Genomic DNA, 15,097 nt, shown 5'->3' with positions numbered 1-15,097 from the left:
TTTCCCTTTCTATTATGCTATTTGATTTCTCACATCTCTCAATCCAAGGGTTTACTAGACAGATATCACATGAGAAATGTTAGATGTAGCCCTAGTGGATGAGTCCAACTGTCTCTATAGAAAGGCCTATGGGTCAGTCCACCCTCCTCTTCTCTCTCAACAAATATCTACTTCTTATTCAGGCCAGAGGCCTGACAGACTCACTGACACCTCTACAAGCCAAATCAACTCAGGTAGATACGATTTAGAGAAGTCTCTAAAACTTGGGACAGTGTGGGAAGTGAAAGCTTCCCAACCTTGGTCCCGAACACCAACACCCATACTCAGGAGACCCAATCAAAAAAGCAAAAAGATTAAGAGATGTTTAGCTAGAAAAGACCTCAAACACAATTTAGTCTTCCCCCTCTTGTTTTATAGAGAGAGGAGCAGGTCCTGGGATGGGAAGGGACTTGCCCAAGATTACACAGCTAGTATCCAATATAAAACTGGAACTTTGATGTGGTTTTGGGACCTGTCTCAGCTGCCACTGATAGCTTCCTGATCGAGCATGGCTGTGATCCTTGTGCTGAAAGAGGTAGGTATTTATGCCCAGGCAACAGAGAGGAAGGGATGGCAAAAAGTTCTATTTATGCCCAAGGACAAGAATCACCACTGATTTGGGAAGATAAGCTTCTAGAAGTAATCGACCAGGTTCTTCCCCATCTGCCTGTGGGTCACTAATCCCCTACCTTTGGTGTCTAATGTGACTCAGAAGACAAAAAGAGAGAGGAAACAGAAAACAGAGAAGGGATGAAGGAAGGCTCAACAAGAATCGCTCCATGGAACCCAGAATCAGTCCTAAGCCAAGGTCTGCCCAGGCCTCATTTCTCCAAATTTCAGCAGGGCTGCCAGAGGAAGAAGTCCTAGGGGCTGGCTGGCAATGGGCCCAGGGCCTCTCACACCTGGTGCTACTAGCACCAGATACCTCAACAGATTCTAACCGAGAAGATGAGACACAAAAAACAATGGAATCAGAAGATTTAGAAACAGCAGAGACATCAGGTTGACTCCCAAAAAGGGAAAATGAGGCCCAGAGAAAAGGAAATTAGTCCAGGTCACAGGGCTCCCCAGTGAACTGCTTCCTGGACTCCAAGTGGAGAGAATAGATCCTGGCTACAGTGGGAGAGAATGGCAAGAACTGCAGGCAAGGTCCTCATAAGGGACCAGAAGGCCTGCAAATGTTGTTTTACAAACAACAGAAGGGAGTGAAAATTTTATAGCATAATATTAAAAAAAAAAAAAAACTACTATGAAAAAGGAAATCAAATTTATTTAAGAGTAAAAAACCCACCCATACTTGCTCAAAGGATTATGGTTATGGGAACTGGAAAGATGCTTCAATCACCTAGTTCCACTTTACTTTACAGATAACGAAACCTGATTTCCCCAGGATGGGGTCTGAATCCAAGTCCTCTTGACTTTCAGTGCAGTGCTCCTTCTACTAGGCCACACTGCCCCCAGGAGTGAGGTTGGAGGGGCCTGGAGATATCACTTGAATGCCCTCGCCCTTGGCAGAGTGCACCAGCCTGAGTCCACATGCTGTCTCAAACCAATTCAGCTGGGCATAGGCTCCACCTTCACCCTCTTGGGCAGCCGGGGGGTAGGGGGCTGCTCCCGTTTGCCACCTTCCAGCTCTGGTCTGTGGCGATGGGCAGGGGGCTCTGCCTTGGGTGCTGAGGGCAGGTCTGGGAGGATGGGGGGCTCAGCCTTCACTTGTTTCAGAAGGGGCAGCAGAGGTGGGGCCCGTTCCACCACAAGGGGCCCCTGCCATTCAGGGATCTCCAAGCACAGGTGCTTCATGAGCTTGGCCATGACATCATCGACGTAGCCATGAATTCGAAGGTCAGCTTGGCGGTCCTGGGAGGAAAGGGGAGGCAGACCTAAGTGAGGGGAACCTGGTTGGCTGAAAGATGAGGTCCAGGAAGCTGCTGAGGGGCACAAGACCCTCTTGAGAGGGAAGTACTCACGTGCTTGGTGGCTTGCAGGTTGACTATGACCAGGCGGCCTCCTTTGCGTTTAGTGAGCAGAGGCAGGTTGCCACTGGGCCGGATCTGCAGTGACGTACCCAGAGTAATGGATAGATCGGCATTCCTGGAAATTAAATGAGAAACCTCAATACCCTCAGTTCCCTGAATCCCCCAGGGTCTGGACCTCCCCTCTGTCTCCTCACAATGGTAAGATACAGGGATGAAAATATTCTTCTCCTGCATTCTCCCCCTCCCCCAACAAGGTGAGGCGTAGGGAAAGAATGCTGAATGCTGCACGGGCTAGAGTTTTTGTGTTCCTTCTGTCCCTTGGGGTTTTGAGCCTGAGCTTCTTCATCTGTTGAATGGGAGAATAACCCCCATACCGACCTTCACAAGCTTTTGTGAGGAGTACTCAATGAATTTTTAAATGTTATAGAAAAAAATGAAGATATTAGTATTTTATCATCCAGCCTTCAGGGCTGTCGATTCTGGTTCCAGGAAGTCAACCAGCATTTTAAAATCACTACCAAGTGCCTAGCACTGTGCTAAGTGCTACAGATACAAGAAAGGTAAAGAAGGGTTAGCACTTTCATAGGAACTGAGTTTTATGAGGGAACAATATAGAAAACAGCTCTGTACAAACAGCAGCCTGGATAGATTGGAGACGGACACAGAGGGGAGAATGTAGCATGGAGGGGAACTTTCAGGAAGCACAAAAGTGGAGCTGAGGAGTGAGAGAATCGCAGGATCAGGCAGAACCAGTGACAATGCCCAGAGCAGAAAGAGTCTGCTTTTAGGAGCCGAAAGGAAGCCAGTGTCACAGCGTTGTGTATAGGGAATAAGAAAACTGAAAAGTAGGGAGGGGTCAGGTTATAAAGGGGATTTTATGTTTGGTCTGGGAGGACAGAGAGCCACAAGAGTTAACTGAATAAAGAAATTATGTGGTCAGACTCAAGCTTTAGAAAGATCCATTTGAAGCTGAACTGGAAGATGGGCTGGAGGGGGAAACCCATGAGCAGCTTTTCCAAGAGTCTGGGCATGAGACAATGAGGGTCTGCACCAGGGTAGTAGCTGGACCAGCGGAGAGGAAGAGCCCGTATAATAGCTTCAGCCTTATCCAAAAGCCTGCTAGCTTTTGCTTTTCTGGTTCTAGCCTTTCCCCTTCCTCATTCATTCCCAAAGGCCAGAGGTATTCCCCTCTAGCCCCAATCCCAGAAGGAAGAAGGACAGGGGAAGGAGATGAAAGAGGAGGCAGCAAAGTATTCAGAGTTTATCACACCTGCAGGCTTCATCAGCAAGGTTGAGATCTCGATCAGGCAGGGCATCTTCCCAGTCCAAGATGGTATCTCTCAGTTCCCCTCTAAAATGAGCAAAGAGGAATCCATGAGTGACTGAGCACCTGTGACTGGCTGCCCACCACCCGCAAGCAAAGTCAGAATGAACTGCTTGACCCTAAGCAATCAGTAGAGCATCAAGGAAAAAGCTAGCTAGAGCAGTTGTTGGGAGGAGGGTTCTATCAATTGGCCTGAGACACCTAACTGCTCTAGGAGTGATTCTGGTTAATGATAAGGCAGAGCAGAATGGGGGGAAAATATGAAGTCAGAAAATCTGGATCTGGTTCTCGTCTGTCTTCTGTGACTGTGGGTTCTAGATCACCCGTAACCACTGCCTAGCTTCATGACCTTGGTCAGGTCACTTCTCCTGAACTGGATAATCTTTAAGATCCTTCATAGCTAAACTAGCACTTCTGGTGGATCTCTTTGATAAAGAGAGCTAATCCACTTTCAATTGATCAAGGATGGACAGAAGCAGCTACACCCAGAGAAAGAACAATGGGAAATGAATATAAACTGCTTGCATTTTTGTTTTCCTTCACGGGTTATTTATACCTTCTGAATCCAATTCTTCCTGTGCAACAAGAGAACTGTTCGGTTCTGCACACATATATTGTATCTAGGATATACTGTAACCTATTCAAATATGTAAAGGACTGCTTGCCATCTGGGGGAGGGGGTGGAGGGAGAGAGGGGAAAAATCAGAACAGAAGTGAGTGCAAGGGATAATGCTGTAAAAAATTACCCTGGCATGGTTCTGTCAATAAAAAGTTATTAAAAAAAATAAATAAACTAGCACTTCTGGCAGGTGCAATGAGGGTTATCATGCAGCAAGAGCAACAAATAAGAGGAGTCTTCAAACTACAGGGATTATCCAAATTGCTCAAGGCAGAGGCATCCAAGGGAAATGTTAAGTGAAAAGACAATATAACAAAGATAAAGTTTATTTGTGGTTTTCAAAGTCAATATGCAGCCACAAAGATCTGCTTCTCTTTGAGTTTTAACTTCTTTCCTCTGAAGTATTAGAAACTTACTGCAAAGACTGAAAGTATTATTCTCCCACTAAAATTTTCCTCTGCTGTGCCCTGGAGTATTAATAGGATGGAAGATCTTTTTGCCTTTGCCTTCCAAGAACCACAAACAGTACCTGCTGGGTGTATGGCAGCAGCCTGATAAATGCATGTCAACTGAATGGCGAGAGCCTGGCAGCTTCCCCGGCTTAAGCTGGCAGAGCTCTGGATCCAGTCTATGCTCTAAAGGGCAGATGAGGGGCCAGCCTAACAGCTACCTCTCCCACGGGGAGCACTTCCTTGCCAAAGCCCCATGTGGCCAGGGAGCACAAGGACAATGCATCCTTTTGCACATATGAAACTGAGCACAGAAAAGTGCCATCACATAGCTAAGGGGACACGGGAGTTCATCATAGACCCAGGGGCTCGGACCTCACACCAGAAGGAGCCTCCGAGGCATCTAATCCAACCCTTTGTTGTAGAGAAAAGAAAACAGAGAAGAGAGCAGAAGTTATGAGAACAGACGTTCTCTAAAATCCCTTTCGGTTTCCCAAGCTCATAGGTCACTCACCTGCAGGCCCGAAGGCCTCGGGCCTTTGCCACAGTGCACAACCGTCCTGTTGCCTTGAGGCCCATGCTGCCCACCACCACATCACGTACATACTGCCTGAAGAAGAAAGCCCAGGAATGAGAGAGGGGACGAGAGATCTGGGGGAGACCGCACATGAGCTTGGTGAATTTTCTTCAGACACATACACCCTTATATCAAGTACTCTTGCCAGCTATCCAAATGATAAATCTACCCCCTGATCAGTCTACTGCGTGACCTGCTCTGAAAGTAAAACTTTCCTCCCTTCTAGCTTTAGGTTCTCCAGAGCTTGGCAGAACTCTTCTCCCAAAGATGGCTTCAACAAATTAAATTTTATGTGATGACCATAATTCCCCATTACTTTAATTAATATAAACCATACTTTTAAAAATAATTTTAAATTAAATTAAAAATTAAAATTAAATTTAAAAAAAATTTTCCCATCTTTTTGAGAGAACTGCAATCTTCTTCATTTAGGTAAGCACTTTAATCAGGCTGCATCTCACAATTCATCCATGCCCTCTAAAATCGCAAATAAGCCAGGTGTGATGTCTAACATCTAGAACTCCAGCTGAGGGTTAGGCTGGTGCATTGTTGAGCTCAGAAATTCTGAGCTGCGTTGGCAAAACCCCAAGACAAGGGCCGCCAGGATGTCTATAGAAAGGTGAACCAGCCCAGGTCAGAAGTGAGGCAAGTTAACATTTCTAGGCCAACAAGTATTGACATAAGGCCTATGAATGATATGGGCAAGACAGGGAGAGAAGAATAGATAAAGAAATATATACAATAACAAATAAAAGTGCAAACTCCAAACTATTGGGAGTTTTTCAGAAAGATGTACACAGCAATTAAAAACAGTAGTATCTGAGTTTAACCTCCCTGGATTTCCATTTCTTCCTTTGTAAAATAAAGAACTTGGATTCAATGGCTGTTGGGATCCCTTCTAGTTCTAGTGCCATGATTCAAAATCTGATTTGTGTTGTGTCTCCTTCCATTACATTATCAAATCTTACTGCTGATATTCATAATTCATACCATAGAAAGCTTTATATAGGATATATAGGATAATGCAAGAGCAATAACCAATTAAAAATGGTAATCATATTTATCAAAATGGGCAGCCCTTCATCAGGAACCCTATTAGACACTGCTTCCTTAGGAACATCTAATATAACTTACATAACAGCTTTAGTATGTAGACCCATTTTTAGCTCTTAGATCCTAAGTTCTAGGCCTGCCTGGGCTCATAGCTTAGGAAAGGCCTAGAATTGGACTGGCTGAGAAGCCGTTGGGCCTGCTTCCCTAGAGCTTCTTCACCAGCCCCTGCACGCTCCCCATCTCCCACCTTCCATCCTCAGGCAGCTGGAGCACTCACGTCTTACACTTGGCACATTCTTCCACAAACATGTTCCCATGGAGTTCAGCCAGTTTGTCCCTGTGGAAAGGATGAAGCATGGTGCATGGGACCTTAGAGCTAAAGCTTTCTCGGCTTTCAAAGTCCAGGATACTCCTCTACCAAGAAACCAGAGACTTTGGAGTTAAGAATCTGGGCCTTGCCAATGAGCAATTTCTTGAGTAAGTAATTTTTTCTGTTCCAGTTTCCTGGTTACATTTAGTTATTGCTCCTCCTTCTCCAAGGACTTTAGAAAAATGATATGGAAAGCTACCAAGATTCTAACAATATAAAAGCTTCTTGCTAGAATTATTCCAAAGTGTTGGAGATCCCTCAGATATACAAAAGATCTGAGAGTTGTTGGGTTATAGGGGATTCTAAGGAGAGGGCTCCTTCATCAACCTCTAAAGGAAGTCTGGGGCAGCGACCCTCTCAGGCATGCCCACTGTCCATAAAGATCCACACATTAACTCTTAAGCCTGGTTCAGATATACTCTGAATTTTCCCTCAGACTCACTCTACTTTGTTTCTCTTGTGTATTACTTGTGTATTTTCACACATCAAACACAAAACCCTCCTCCTTCATAGAAGGCTTTTAGCTATTTCAAATTTCATCTTAATAGAAGTACAGCAATGGATTCTTGTTCTCAGACTAGATTATGTCTGAGATGGATCAGAATTGATATTTATAATGCCTGAAACAAACAAAAAATTAACGTGTCCCTCAAACCCCAGTCAAAATGCATGGAGGAAAGCTGAAAGAAGAAACCTGAAGTCCTAATCAGGCTGGAAGACTGTTAAAGGGATCCTTATTCCCCTAAAAAGTTCTTCACTAGAACAGAGTGTCAAGGAGATCCCGGATGGTCCCTGACAAACATTTAAGGGAGTTGGAGATCAATGGGAGAGGGATCTGGACCCTGGGCTTCTCTTGACTCTGCATTCCAAAGAAGGAATTCTTGCTTGCAGGGTTCAATGATGGGGTGATGAGATGTTGAAAGTATGAAGGAAACGTGGATACAGAAAAAAGTACCTGGGGAAGCCGGAGCGCACGTGCAACCCATCTACATTCTGGCTCACCAGGAACTTCAGGATGCCCACTCTCTCCAGTTGTAGCAGGGCCATGTGGGTCTTAGAAGGCCGGGCATTCTCAAATGTTATGTCAAACTTGGGTGCCAGACCCCGTTCCTCCATGGTCCAGACACCCTGGGGACCCCTGGAGTGAAAAAAAGGAAGGACAGGACAAGGGAAGCAAAGGAAACAGAGGACTGGCTAGAGAAGAATTTTTGTCACCTGTATCTTTCCTTAATATCCAGTTATGAATCTAGCTTCCCTACTCAGACTATGAGCTCCTGGAGGCAAAGTTTGGTTGAACCTTCATTCTCATATCTTATAAACAATACATTTCTTCACCATTTTCTTTAGGTTTTTTTTTTTTAAATAACAAATATAGTTATGCAAAATAAATTCTTTCCTGTCCATGTCCAAAAACTTTATATAGATTTAGAAAGTGAATTTCTTACAACAACCCTGTGAGACAGATTGTACAAGTATTATTGTTCCCTTTTTACCCATTAGGAACCTGCTGTTAAGTGACTTGCCCAGTACCCCACAGATAGTAAGTGAGAAGAGGACTAAAATCCAGATGTTCTACCATCAAAATCCGTGTTCTTCCCCCCTGTTCTAAGTTGTCATTGTGGAGTGGTTAAGTCAGAAAGCTTGAGTTTAAAATCTCAATTCCAACACTTCTAGCTGTATCATCCTAAGAATCAGAAAATTACAGAGAGGGAAGGGAGCTGAGAAACCGGTGCATCCAGATTCCCATACAGTGCAGAATTCCCCTCTTACAAGATTCCCAAATAACTGTTATGTAACTTTTGCTCAAATTATTTCCAGTGATGAACACTTCATTACCTTTTAAGCAAGCTCAGTCCACTTCTTCCTTATTAGGAAGATGAAATAAAATCTGGCTACTGGCAAGGTCTCTGAAGCCAAGTACAGAAAAAGTACCATCCAGAAAAGTAGGATTCTTCTCTCATATGACAGCCTTTCACATACATAAAGTGATTATTTCCCCTTTGAGTCTTCGCTTGTCTAGGTTGAACCATCTAATGTCCTCTTCGTGTCCTTGCATAGCATCCTCTTCACTCCCTTCCCCAGCCTGGTCACCCTCCACTAAACACACTGCAGTATTCAATGTCCTTCCTAAAAGGTGGTACCCAGAAACAAACACTACACTTAAGGGCAAAACAGTATTTAGAATGACTTGCAAAAAATACAAATAAAAATCAAGAAAGACTGACATTTAGCCTGCTGCCTCACCAGTTCTTCCTATCCTGAGCTCTTTCCATGGAATCAATTCAATGATCACTAATGGAAAGAACATCCAACAAGGACTCCTAAACTAGATGAATTTGAAAGAGACAAAGAGTTAAGGTTTTATCCTAGGTAGCAAATCCCATGTTATTATGACCACCTGCCAGTGCTGTTTCATCCCTCACCTGAAGTCTGGGATGCCTGAGGAAGTGCTGATACCTGCACCTGTGTGAAATACCACATTGGAAGAACTCTGAATCATCTGTGCCAGCTCCCATACTTTTCTGTCTAGTTCTTCAGGGGAGTCGAATATCTATGGACAAAAAAAGGACCAGAAAGGTATTAGGATATCTGCAAGGGGATGAGATGCCAATCAATCTGCTTTCAGGAAGGGTATCACCCACCGTTAAGATTATGGCAGGAAATTAGCTAGGAAGTTGAATCTTGAACAAGCATTGCTAAGGGATGAGTTGGGCTCAAGACTGAATAGCAGGAAGAGAGTGAACAGGATTACATTTTTGTGGTATTTCAATAATTCCAATATGTTCCACATCACAAATGCCCATTTCTGGAAACCAACATTCTCCCAGTGAAGCTAAAGGCCTTCAAACATAAACCACAATCTTGGAAAAAATTAAGATTATAGTTGACCCCAAAGTCAATAGAAAGATACAGTGTTCTATAAGAAACAATCAGCAGGATGATTTCAGAATGTTCTGGAGAGACTTCAATGAAATGATACTAAGTGAAATGAGTAGAATCAAAAGAACATTGTACACAGCAACAACAATTTTATGTGATCAGCTGAGATGGACTTGCTCTTTTCAACAATAAGGTGATTCAGACCAATGCCAACAGACTTGTGATAATGAAGAAAGCCATCTGCCTCTAGAATGGACCATCGGAACTGAATGTGGATCACACCATAGTATTTTCACCTTTTTTAAAAAAATTGTGTTTTCTTTTTTTTTTTCTTTCTAATTTTTTCCCTTTTTCATCTGCTTTTTCTTGTGCAACATGATAAATGTGGAAATATGTGTAGCAGAATTGCGCATGTTTAACCTATATTGGATTACTTGCTGTCTAAGAGAGGAAGGTGGGGAAAGAGAGGGAGAAAAAATTGGAACATAAGGTTTTGCAAAGGTGAATGCTGAAAATATCTTTCTATGTATTTTGAAAATAAAAAGTTATTATTTTAAAAAAAAATAAAAGAAAGAGTAGTGGGCTGGTAATTTAGAAAGACAGAAGGATAGTTAGAAACGCAGAGAAAAGATCCATATGGGAAAGGTGTTTTGCAGAACTACAGATGTATAATTTAGGTCAAATTGTTTGCCTTCTCATTGGGAGGAAGTGGAGAAATGAGAGAAATTGGAATTCAAAATTAGAAAAAAAAAGTTAAAATTGTTTTTACTTATATTCATATAGGAAACTGGACAGAGCCACTATGGAGGACTTAAAGTAAATAAGTGCCTCTCTTTTTTCTAACCATCTCCAGAGAAGCTGACCACCTGTTCCCAACACACTTTCCTTAGTAATGAGCTCCAGCAGCTCAATATCAGACTATTTCTGGCAGTTAATCCTGTGGTTTCCATAGATTTGTTTTATTTTCTGCCTTACCTGAGTTAGGGTCAGGTCTTCTTCATCTTTTACAGAGAGATTACTTTTGTGCTTTAAGTGATTGACCTGCAAATCTAGATTTGTTTTTTTTTTTAAACTTGGGTTTCACGAGTGTCAATATAAAGTAATTATTAAATAAAAATTAAAAAAAAAATCCCCCAAAAATTAAATAAATAAATAATACTCAACTTATTTTATATGTATTCTTGAATACATCAAAGCATTTGGCCTTCAATCCTGTTCAAACTGTCCATTTGTTTATCAGTCCCTTAACACCTCTAATGTACTTTGAAAAAAATTAAAGCATTGTATAAAAGTTTGTATTACTTTTTTACAAAAAAAATTAAATAAATAAATAAATAAAATAAACTTGGGTTTCAGAAAGCATATTTCCGGAATTCTACTACCAGATTATAAACTTCCTGAAGACAGGAATAATAACTGATTTATCTTTTATCTTTCCTAGAGACAAGGTTAAATGAATGAATCTCTTGGGGATTTGGAAAAGGTGCAGTTGAAAGAATCAGAGATTAAGAGCTTAAAAGACTTTACAGGTCAATGAGTCTAATCATCTCATTTTATAGATGAGAAGACTGAGACAAAGAATGATTGATTTGCCCAGGATTGCACAGCTAGTATCTGAGGCAGCATTTGAACTATTCTTCCTGATCCCAAATCAAAATGCTACCTACTACCCCATTCAAAGGTTTCATGGAATCTGCTCCATCTCTCCTGAGTTCTCCCATCATCATACAAAGTTCAGAGAGCTCCATAAATGTGGGAACAATGAAGGTTCACATTTACATAACAATTTATATTTATGAAATAGGCATGTGAAGCTGATAGTAATAGAATGATCATCTTCATTTTGCAGAGAAGGAAACTAAGGCTGAAAGGGTAAAGGGACTTGACTGTCCCTGTCATACAACTAATAAAAGTCAGTTAACTCCTCTAAATGATGAACACACTTCATCCCCAATCCACTGACTCTTCCACTATACCACATCTATTCCTGAAAGAAAAGTGAAATTGGTATCTGTTTTTCAAACATTTATTGAATTCCTACCATTTGCAAGGAACTGTGTTCCACATAGGGAACACAAATATATTTCATGGAAACTTTAAAGTTTTGTGTCTGGGATTTTTTTCCTTTCAGTTACTATGTAGCTGGTTTGTTTCCATCTAGAAGGATGTGATGTGATAACTGTGTTAAAGAGAAAGGAGTATCTTTCATAGAGAGAAAAGTATATAAGCTCAGGAGTGAGGAAGAGGGAAGACAAGAGGAGATGGAAGAGTGATTAACATAGTATTAGTGGGATCCTGATTTGAGCTCACCTAAGCTATATAAGTAATCATTCATTAACTCCTTCTCTGCTCCAGCAGGGTTGGCTGCTAACACATCTCAGGCCTAGTTCCAGTGTTCATGTCAGGTACCCCTCTAACTCACCTACAGTTTGAGGCCTGTCAGTTATCCTCAACCTGATTTCTGATTAAGATGTAGACACCAAATAGGGATGAAGAACCTTGGAAAAGTCTTGGCAAGTCCTTACACCAGAGCTGCTAATTCTCTCTGAATATTCTATATAAATAAGATAATATAGGTAAAGTACTTGTAGCACAGTGACTGGCATAAAGGTGGCCGTTTACAAATATAAGATGTTATTACTATTAGGAGGTAGGATTCAATTTTACCAGAAGTCTTCAAGCAAAGACTAGAACGATCATGTGGTGAAGATGCCCTTTTCAGGATTCTTAGCCAAGTACAGGTGTATATTGGGAGATGGTAATTCCTAAACATAAGGTCTCATAGGAGGTTTATGAGAATCCTACAACTATGAAATTCTGGGTTTCAGGGAAGATAACATTTTGAATGACACAGGATTTGAAGCTGTATTTCCTCCAAACTCAATTTAAGGAAAATAAGGTTCTGAGAGATTAAATAACTTGTTTTGGGTAGTAAAAAAAGGTAGCAAAAAGCAGAATTGACATTTAAATTTGGGCCATTCTCCTACTCCTGGGCTTTAAAAGAGTGGTAGAAATCCAGCCACAGAAATCACCTGGACACCCAGAACAGCCCCTTTTTTTATACAAGCAACCTTCTAAATTCTTCGATTCATTCCATGTTCTAAGTTCTTTACAGCACTGATATTCCATGCTTTATATCTTTTAACTCTGACATTTTAAGTTCTAAAGTCTTCTGTTATCTAGTCAGAGAGCTTGTTTTTTCAAATGACATGTATTCACACTTCTCAACCTACACCCTTTGTCTTCTGACATATATAAACATATACATGTACATACATACATTAATGCACGCACAAATATTCACACATATATCCCCCCATACACAAATATGTCTATATATACATAGCTACAACTATACCTCAAGGTCCAGCTCAAGTTCTATTCAAAGACTCTTGAGTCCAGCCAATTGTCATTCAAGTCATCAACTAAGCACCATCTTTGTGCAGGGCCACAAGTTTAATTTACACATATTTTTTTCTTCTCTCACTCCCTTCCCCTCAAAAGAATGTAAGCCCTTTAATGGTAGTGCCTAGTACATAGAAGACATCTGATAAATGCTTATTGATTGGTTGAAATTATAATAAAATGAAGTCTAACAATATAAGATTGCTTCCTAGTGAAGAAACATGAAAAATCTTAAAAACTTCAGTGTTTTGTCTTGGGGAAAGGAACAAAAATAACAACACCTTCCTGCTATCTCTTTCGGGTTTCCAAAATGCTTTCCTCACCACAATGCTATCAACAGTAGTAGTCCAAGGATAATGTTCATTTTATAGATGACGAAATTAAGACTTTGAGAGATTAAGGTAGGTGGCCCCACGGATGAGCATGCCGATTTGCAATCGTTAGGAAGACGGGAATTCAAATTCAGCCCCAAATTCTTCCTAGCAGTTTTACCGGGAATAACTTAACCTCTTATTTAACCTCTGTTTGCCTAAGTTTTCTCAGATGTAAAAATGGGGATAATAACAGCAAAATAATAATAGCAGCTACCTCCCAGAGCTAATGGGAGGATAAAATAGCATCTATACAGCAAATTTTAAAAAGCCATATAAATGCTGGTTATCATTGAATGAGCTGAGCAGGATCCTAGCTTTCTTCAAGACCCTGCTAAAATCCCATCTGTTCCAAAAAGCCTTTCCTGATGCCCATTAAAGGGAGCGCCTTCCCTCCACTGACTAATTCCAATTTTTTTATATGTGTTTGTACGTAATTGTTTATCTTTTTGTCTCCCCCGTTAGATCATGAGCATCTTGGAAGCAAAAACAGTTTTTGCCTGAGTCCGAGCGCTCAGCACGGTCCCTGGAACACAGTAGGCGCTTAATGAATGCTTATTGATTGACTGAGGGCTTGACCCAGCTAGGAAGCATCTGAGGGTGGACTCAAATCAGGTTTCCTCCCTTTCAGCATTTTTTTGGAGATGGGAATGAGACCATTCTCTATCCATGTCCACCCCACCACTCACCCACCCACCCATTAAATGTAATGTGGAAACAGAGACTGGGACCCATAGAGTCGCCTATGAAAGGAGTGCCTCCATCTCAACATCAGCATCCTTCCTTCTTCTTCTCTCTCCCCCCCTCAGGATATTGATGGCGGGGGACCTCTAGGCTGAAGAAAGGATAGGAAGTTAGTCTATAGGAGACAAGTAGTCAGTCCCGAGGGCAGCAATGGGGGGGAAAAAAGGGGAGAGAGACGAGGCCGGCTCAAAGTGACGCCCTTCAGCCCACACGCTGGGGGAGGGATGGGGGGACCCGGCCCAGTCCCTCCAGACCCCGCCTAACCTCACCTCGGGGAGCCCGCACTTGCCCTTATCCGCATAAGGCGAGAGCCCGGCCGCGTAGTTCACCGACATCGTCTCCCAGGCCGCGGCCCGGCCCGGCCCGGAGGCCCCCTCCCCCCAGCCCCTTCGGGTTCAATAAAGTTTTTCTTGTCAAGGATACTTCCGCCGGAAACTCTCTTGCTGGGAGCAAGGCAAACCCAGAGAAAGGTTTGGGAAGAGAGGGCGGGATTTAAGGGTATACGCCTGAGCAGTGACGTGAGAGGGAACAGAGGCGCCGAGGGCCATCTTGATTTCTGGCACAGGCTGTTTGAAAGCTTAAACATGAAGCAAGGGGGAAAGGGGAATCCAAGATGATCAGTGGGCATGCGTGGCACAGTGGCTCGCCTTCTAGACCTCGAGGCGGGAATACTTGGGTTCAAATATCATCCTTGCTTCTTAAAGTAACAGCATTTGGATAGCGCTTTAAGATTTATAAAGCTCTCATTTTACCTTGAGTAGCTTTTGATTTTTATGTTTTTGTTTATATGGATGAAGAGTATGACTTCTGCTTCTGTGCATTTATTAGACCTATTTGAAATGGTAATATAGCATCTACTTATTGCTGAACTGAAAGGTAATTAATTGTAGATGGGATTTTAAAATATGTACATCCAGCTACTTGGATTCCCCCCCCCCCACACACACGTTTTATTTGTTTTCTAATGGTAAGAATGACATTTTGAAATTAAAATTGTGTGTGTACATGTGTGCATGCGCATGGAAATACACATGCACATTCACGTGTGAAAGAATTACTAGTCAGCAATATTTAAAAATAAATGATTGGGCAAGGAAAAAAAAAGATTTGCAAAGCCCTTACCTTCACTTCCTTCCCCTATTTAATATTTGGGAGACTGCTATGATGTTGCTGATTTCGGAGTCAGTATTGAGGCTGTTTGGCAACTTTCAGAAACTTAGTTTCCACATCTGAAAAATGGATCTCCCATTAAGATGGATATAAGTTATCTCATTTGATTAAAAAAGTGGA

The 15,097-nt window shown here is 42.0% G+C and overlaps 1 protein-coding gene across 1 annotated transcript; it reads right to left on the bottom strand.

Annotated features, from left to right (window-relative positions):
* Positions 1-1,291: 1,291 nt before the first annotated feature.
* Positions 1,292-14,226, bottom strand: SIRT6 (sirtuin 6). The gene is made up of 8 exons (XM_051971933.1): positions 14,077-14,226; positions 8,831-8,958; positions 7,363-7,545; positions 6,315-6,374; positions 4,922-5,017; positions 3,286-3,366; positions 2,007-2,130; positions 1,292-1,896 (listed from the first exon to the last, which is right to left on the bottom strand). The coding sequence occupies exons 1-8, from the start codon at positions 14,140-14,142 to the stop codon at positions 1,594-1,596; spliced, it is 1,041 nt and encodes a 346-aa protein (XP_051827893.1). The 5' UTR covers positions 14,143-14,226; the 3' UTR covers positions 1,292-1,593.
* Between the last annotated feature and the right edge of the window lie 871 nt (positions 14,227-15,097).

Source organism: Antechinus flavipes, chromosome 1 (assembly GCF_016432865.1).
Source record: "Antechinus flavipes isolate AdamAnt ecotype Samford, QLD, Australia chromosome 1, AdamAnt_v2, whole genome shotgun sequence".
NCBI classification, from domain to species: Eukaryota; Metazoa; Chordata; class Mammalia; order Dasyuromorphia; family Dasyuridae; genus Antechinus; species Antechinus flavipes.
Note: the sequence above shows the minus strand (reverse complement) of the source record. Positions and strands in the feature narration are given on the sequence as shown.

Bases quoted from the DNA above. Each gene is read 5' to 3' on its own strand.
- SIRT6 (XM_051971933.1), bottom strand. From the start codon at position 14,142: ATGTCGGTGAACTACGCGGCCGGGCTCTCGCCTTATGCGGATAAGGGC. The intron at 3,367-4,921 runs GTGAGTGACCTA...TGCTCATTTTAG, and splicing joins CGAGGCCTTCGGGCCTGCAG to AGGGGAACTGAGAGATACCA. The intron at 2,131-3,285 runs GTGTGATAAACT...TTTAATTTCCAG, and splicing joins CTTGCTGATGAAGCCTGCAG to GAATGCCGATCTATCCATTA.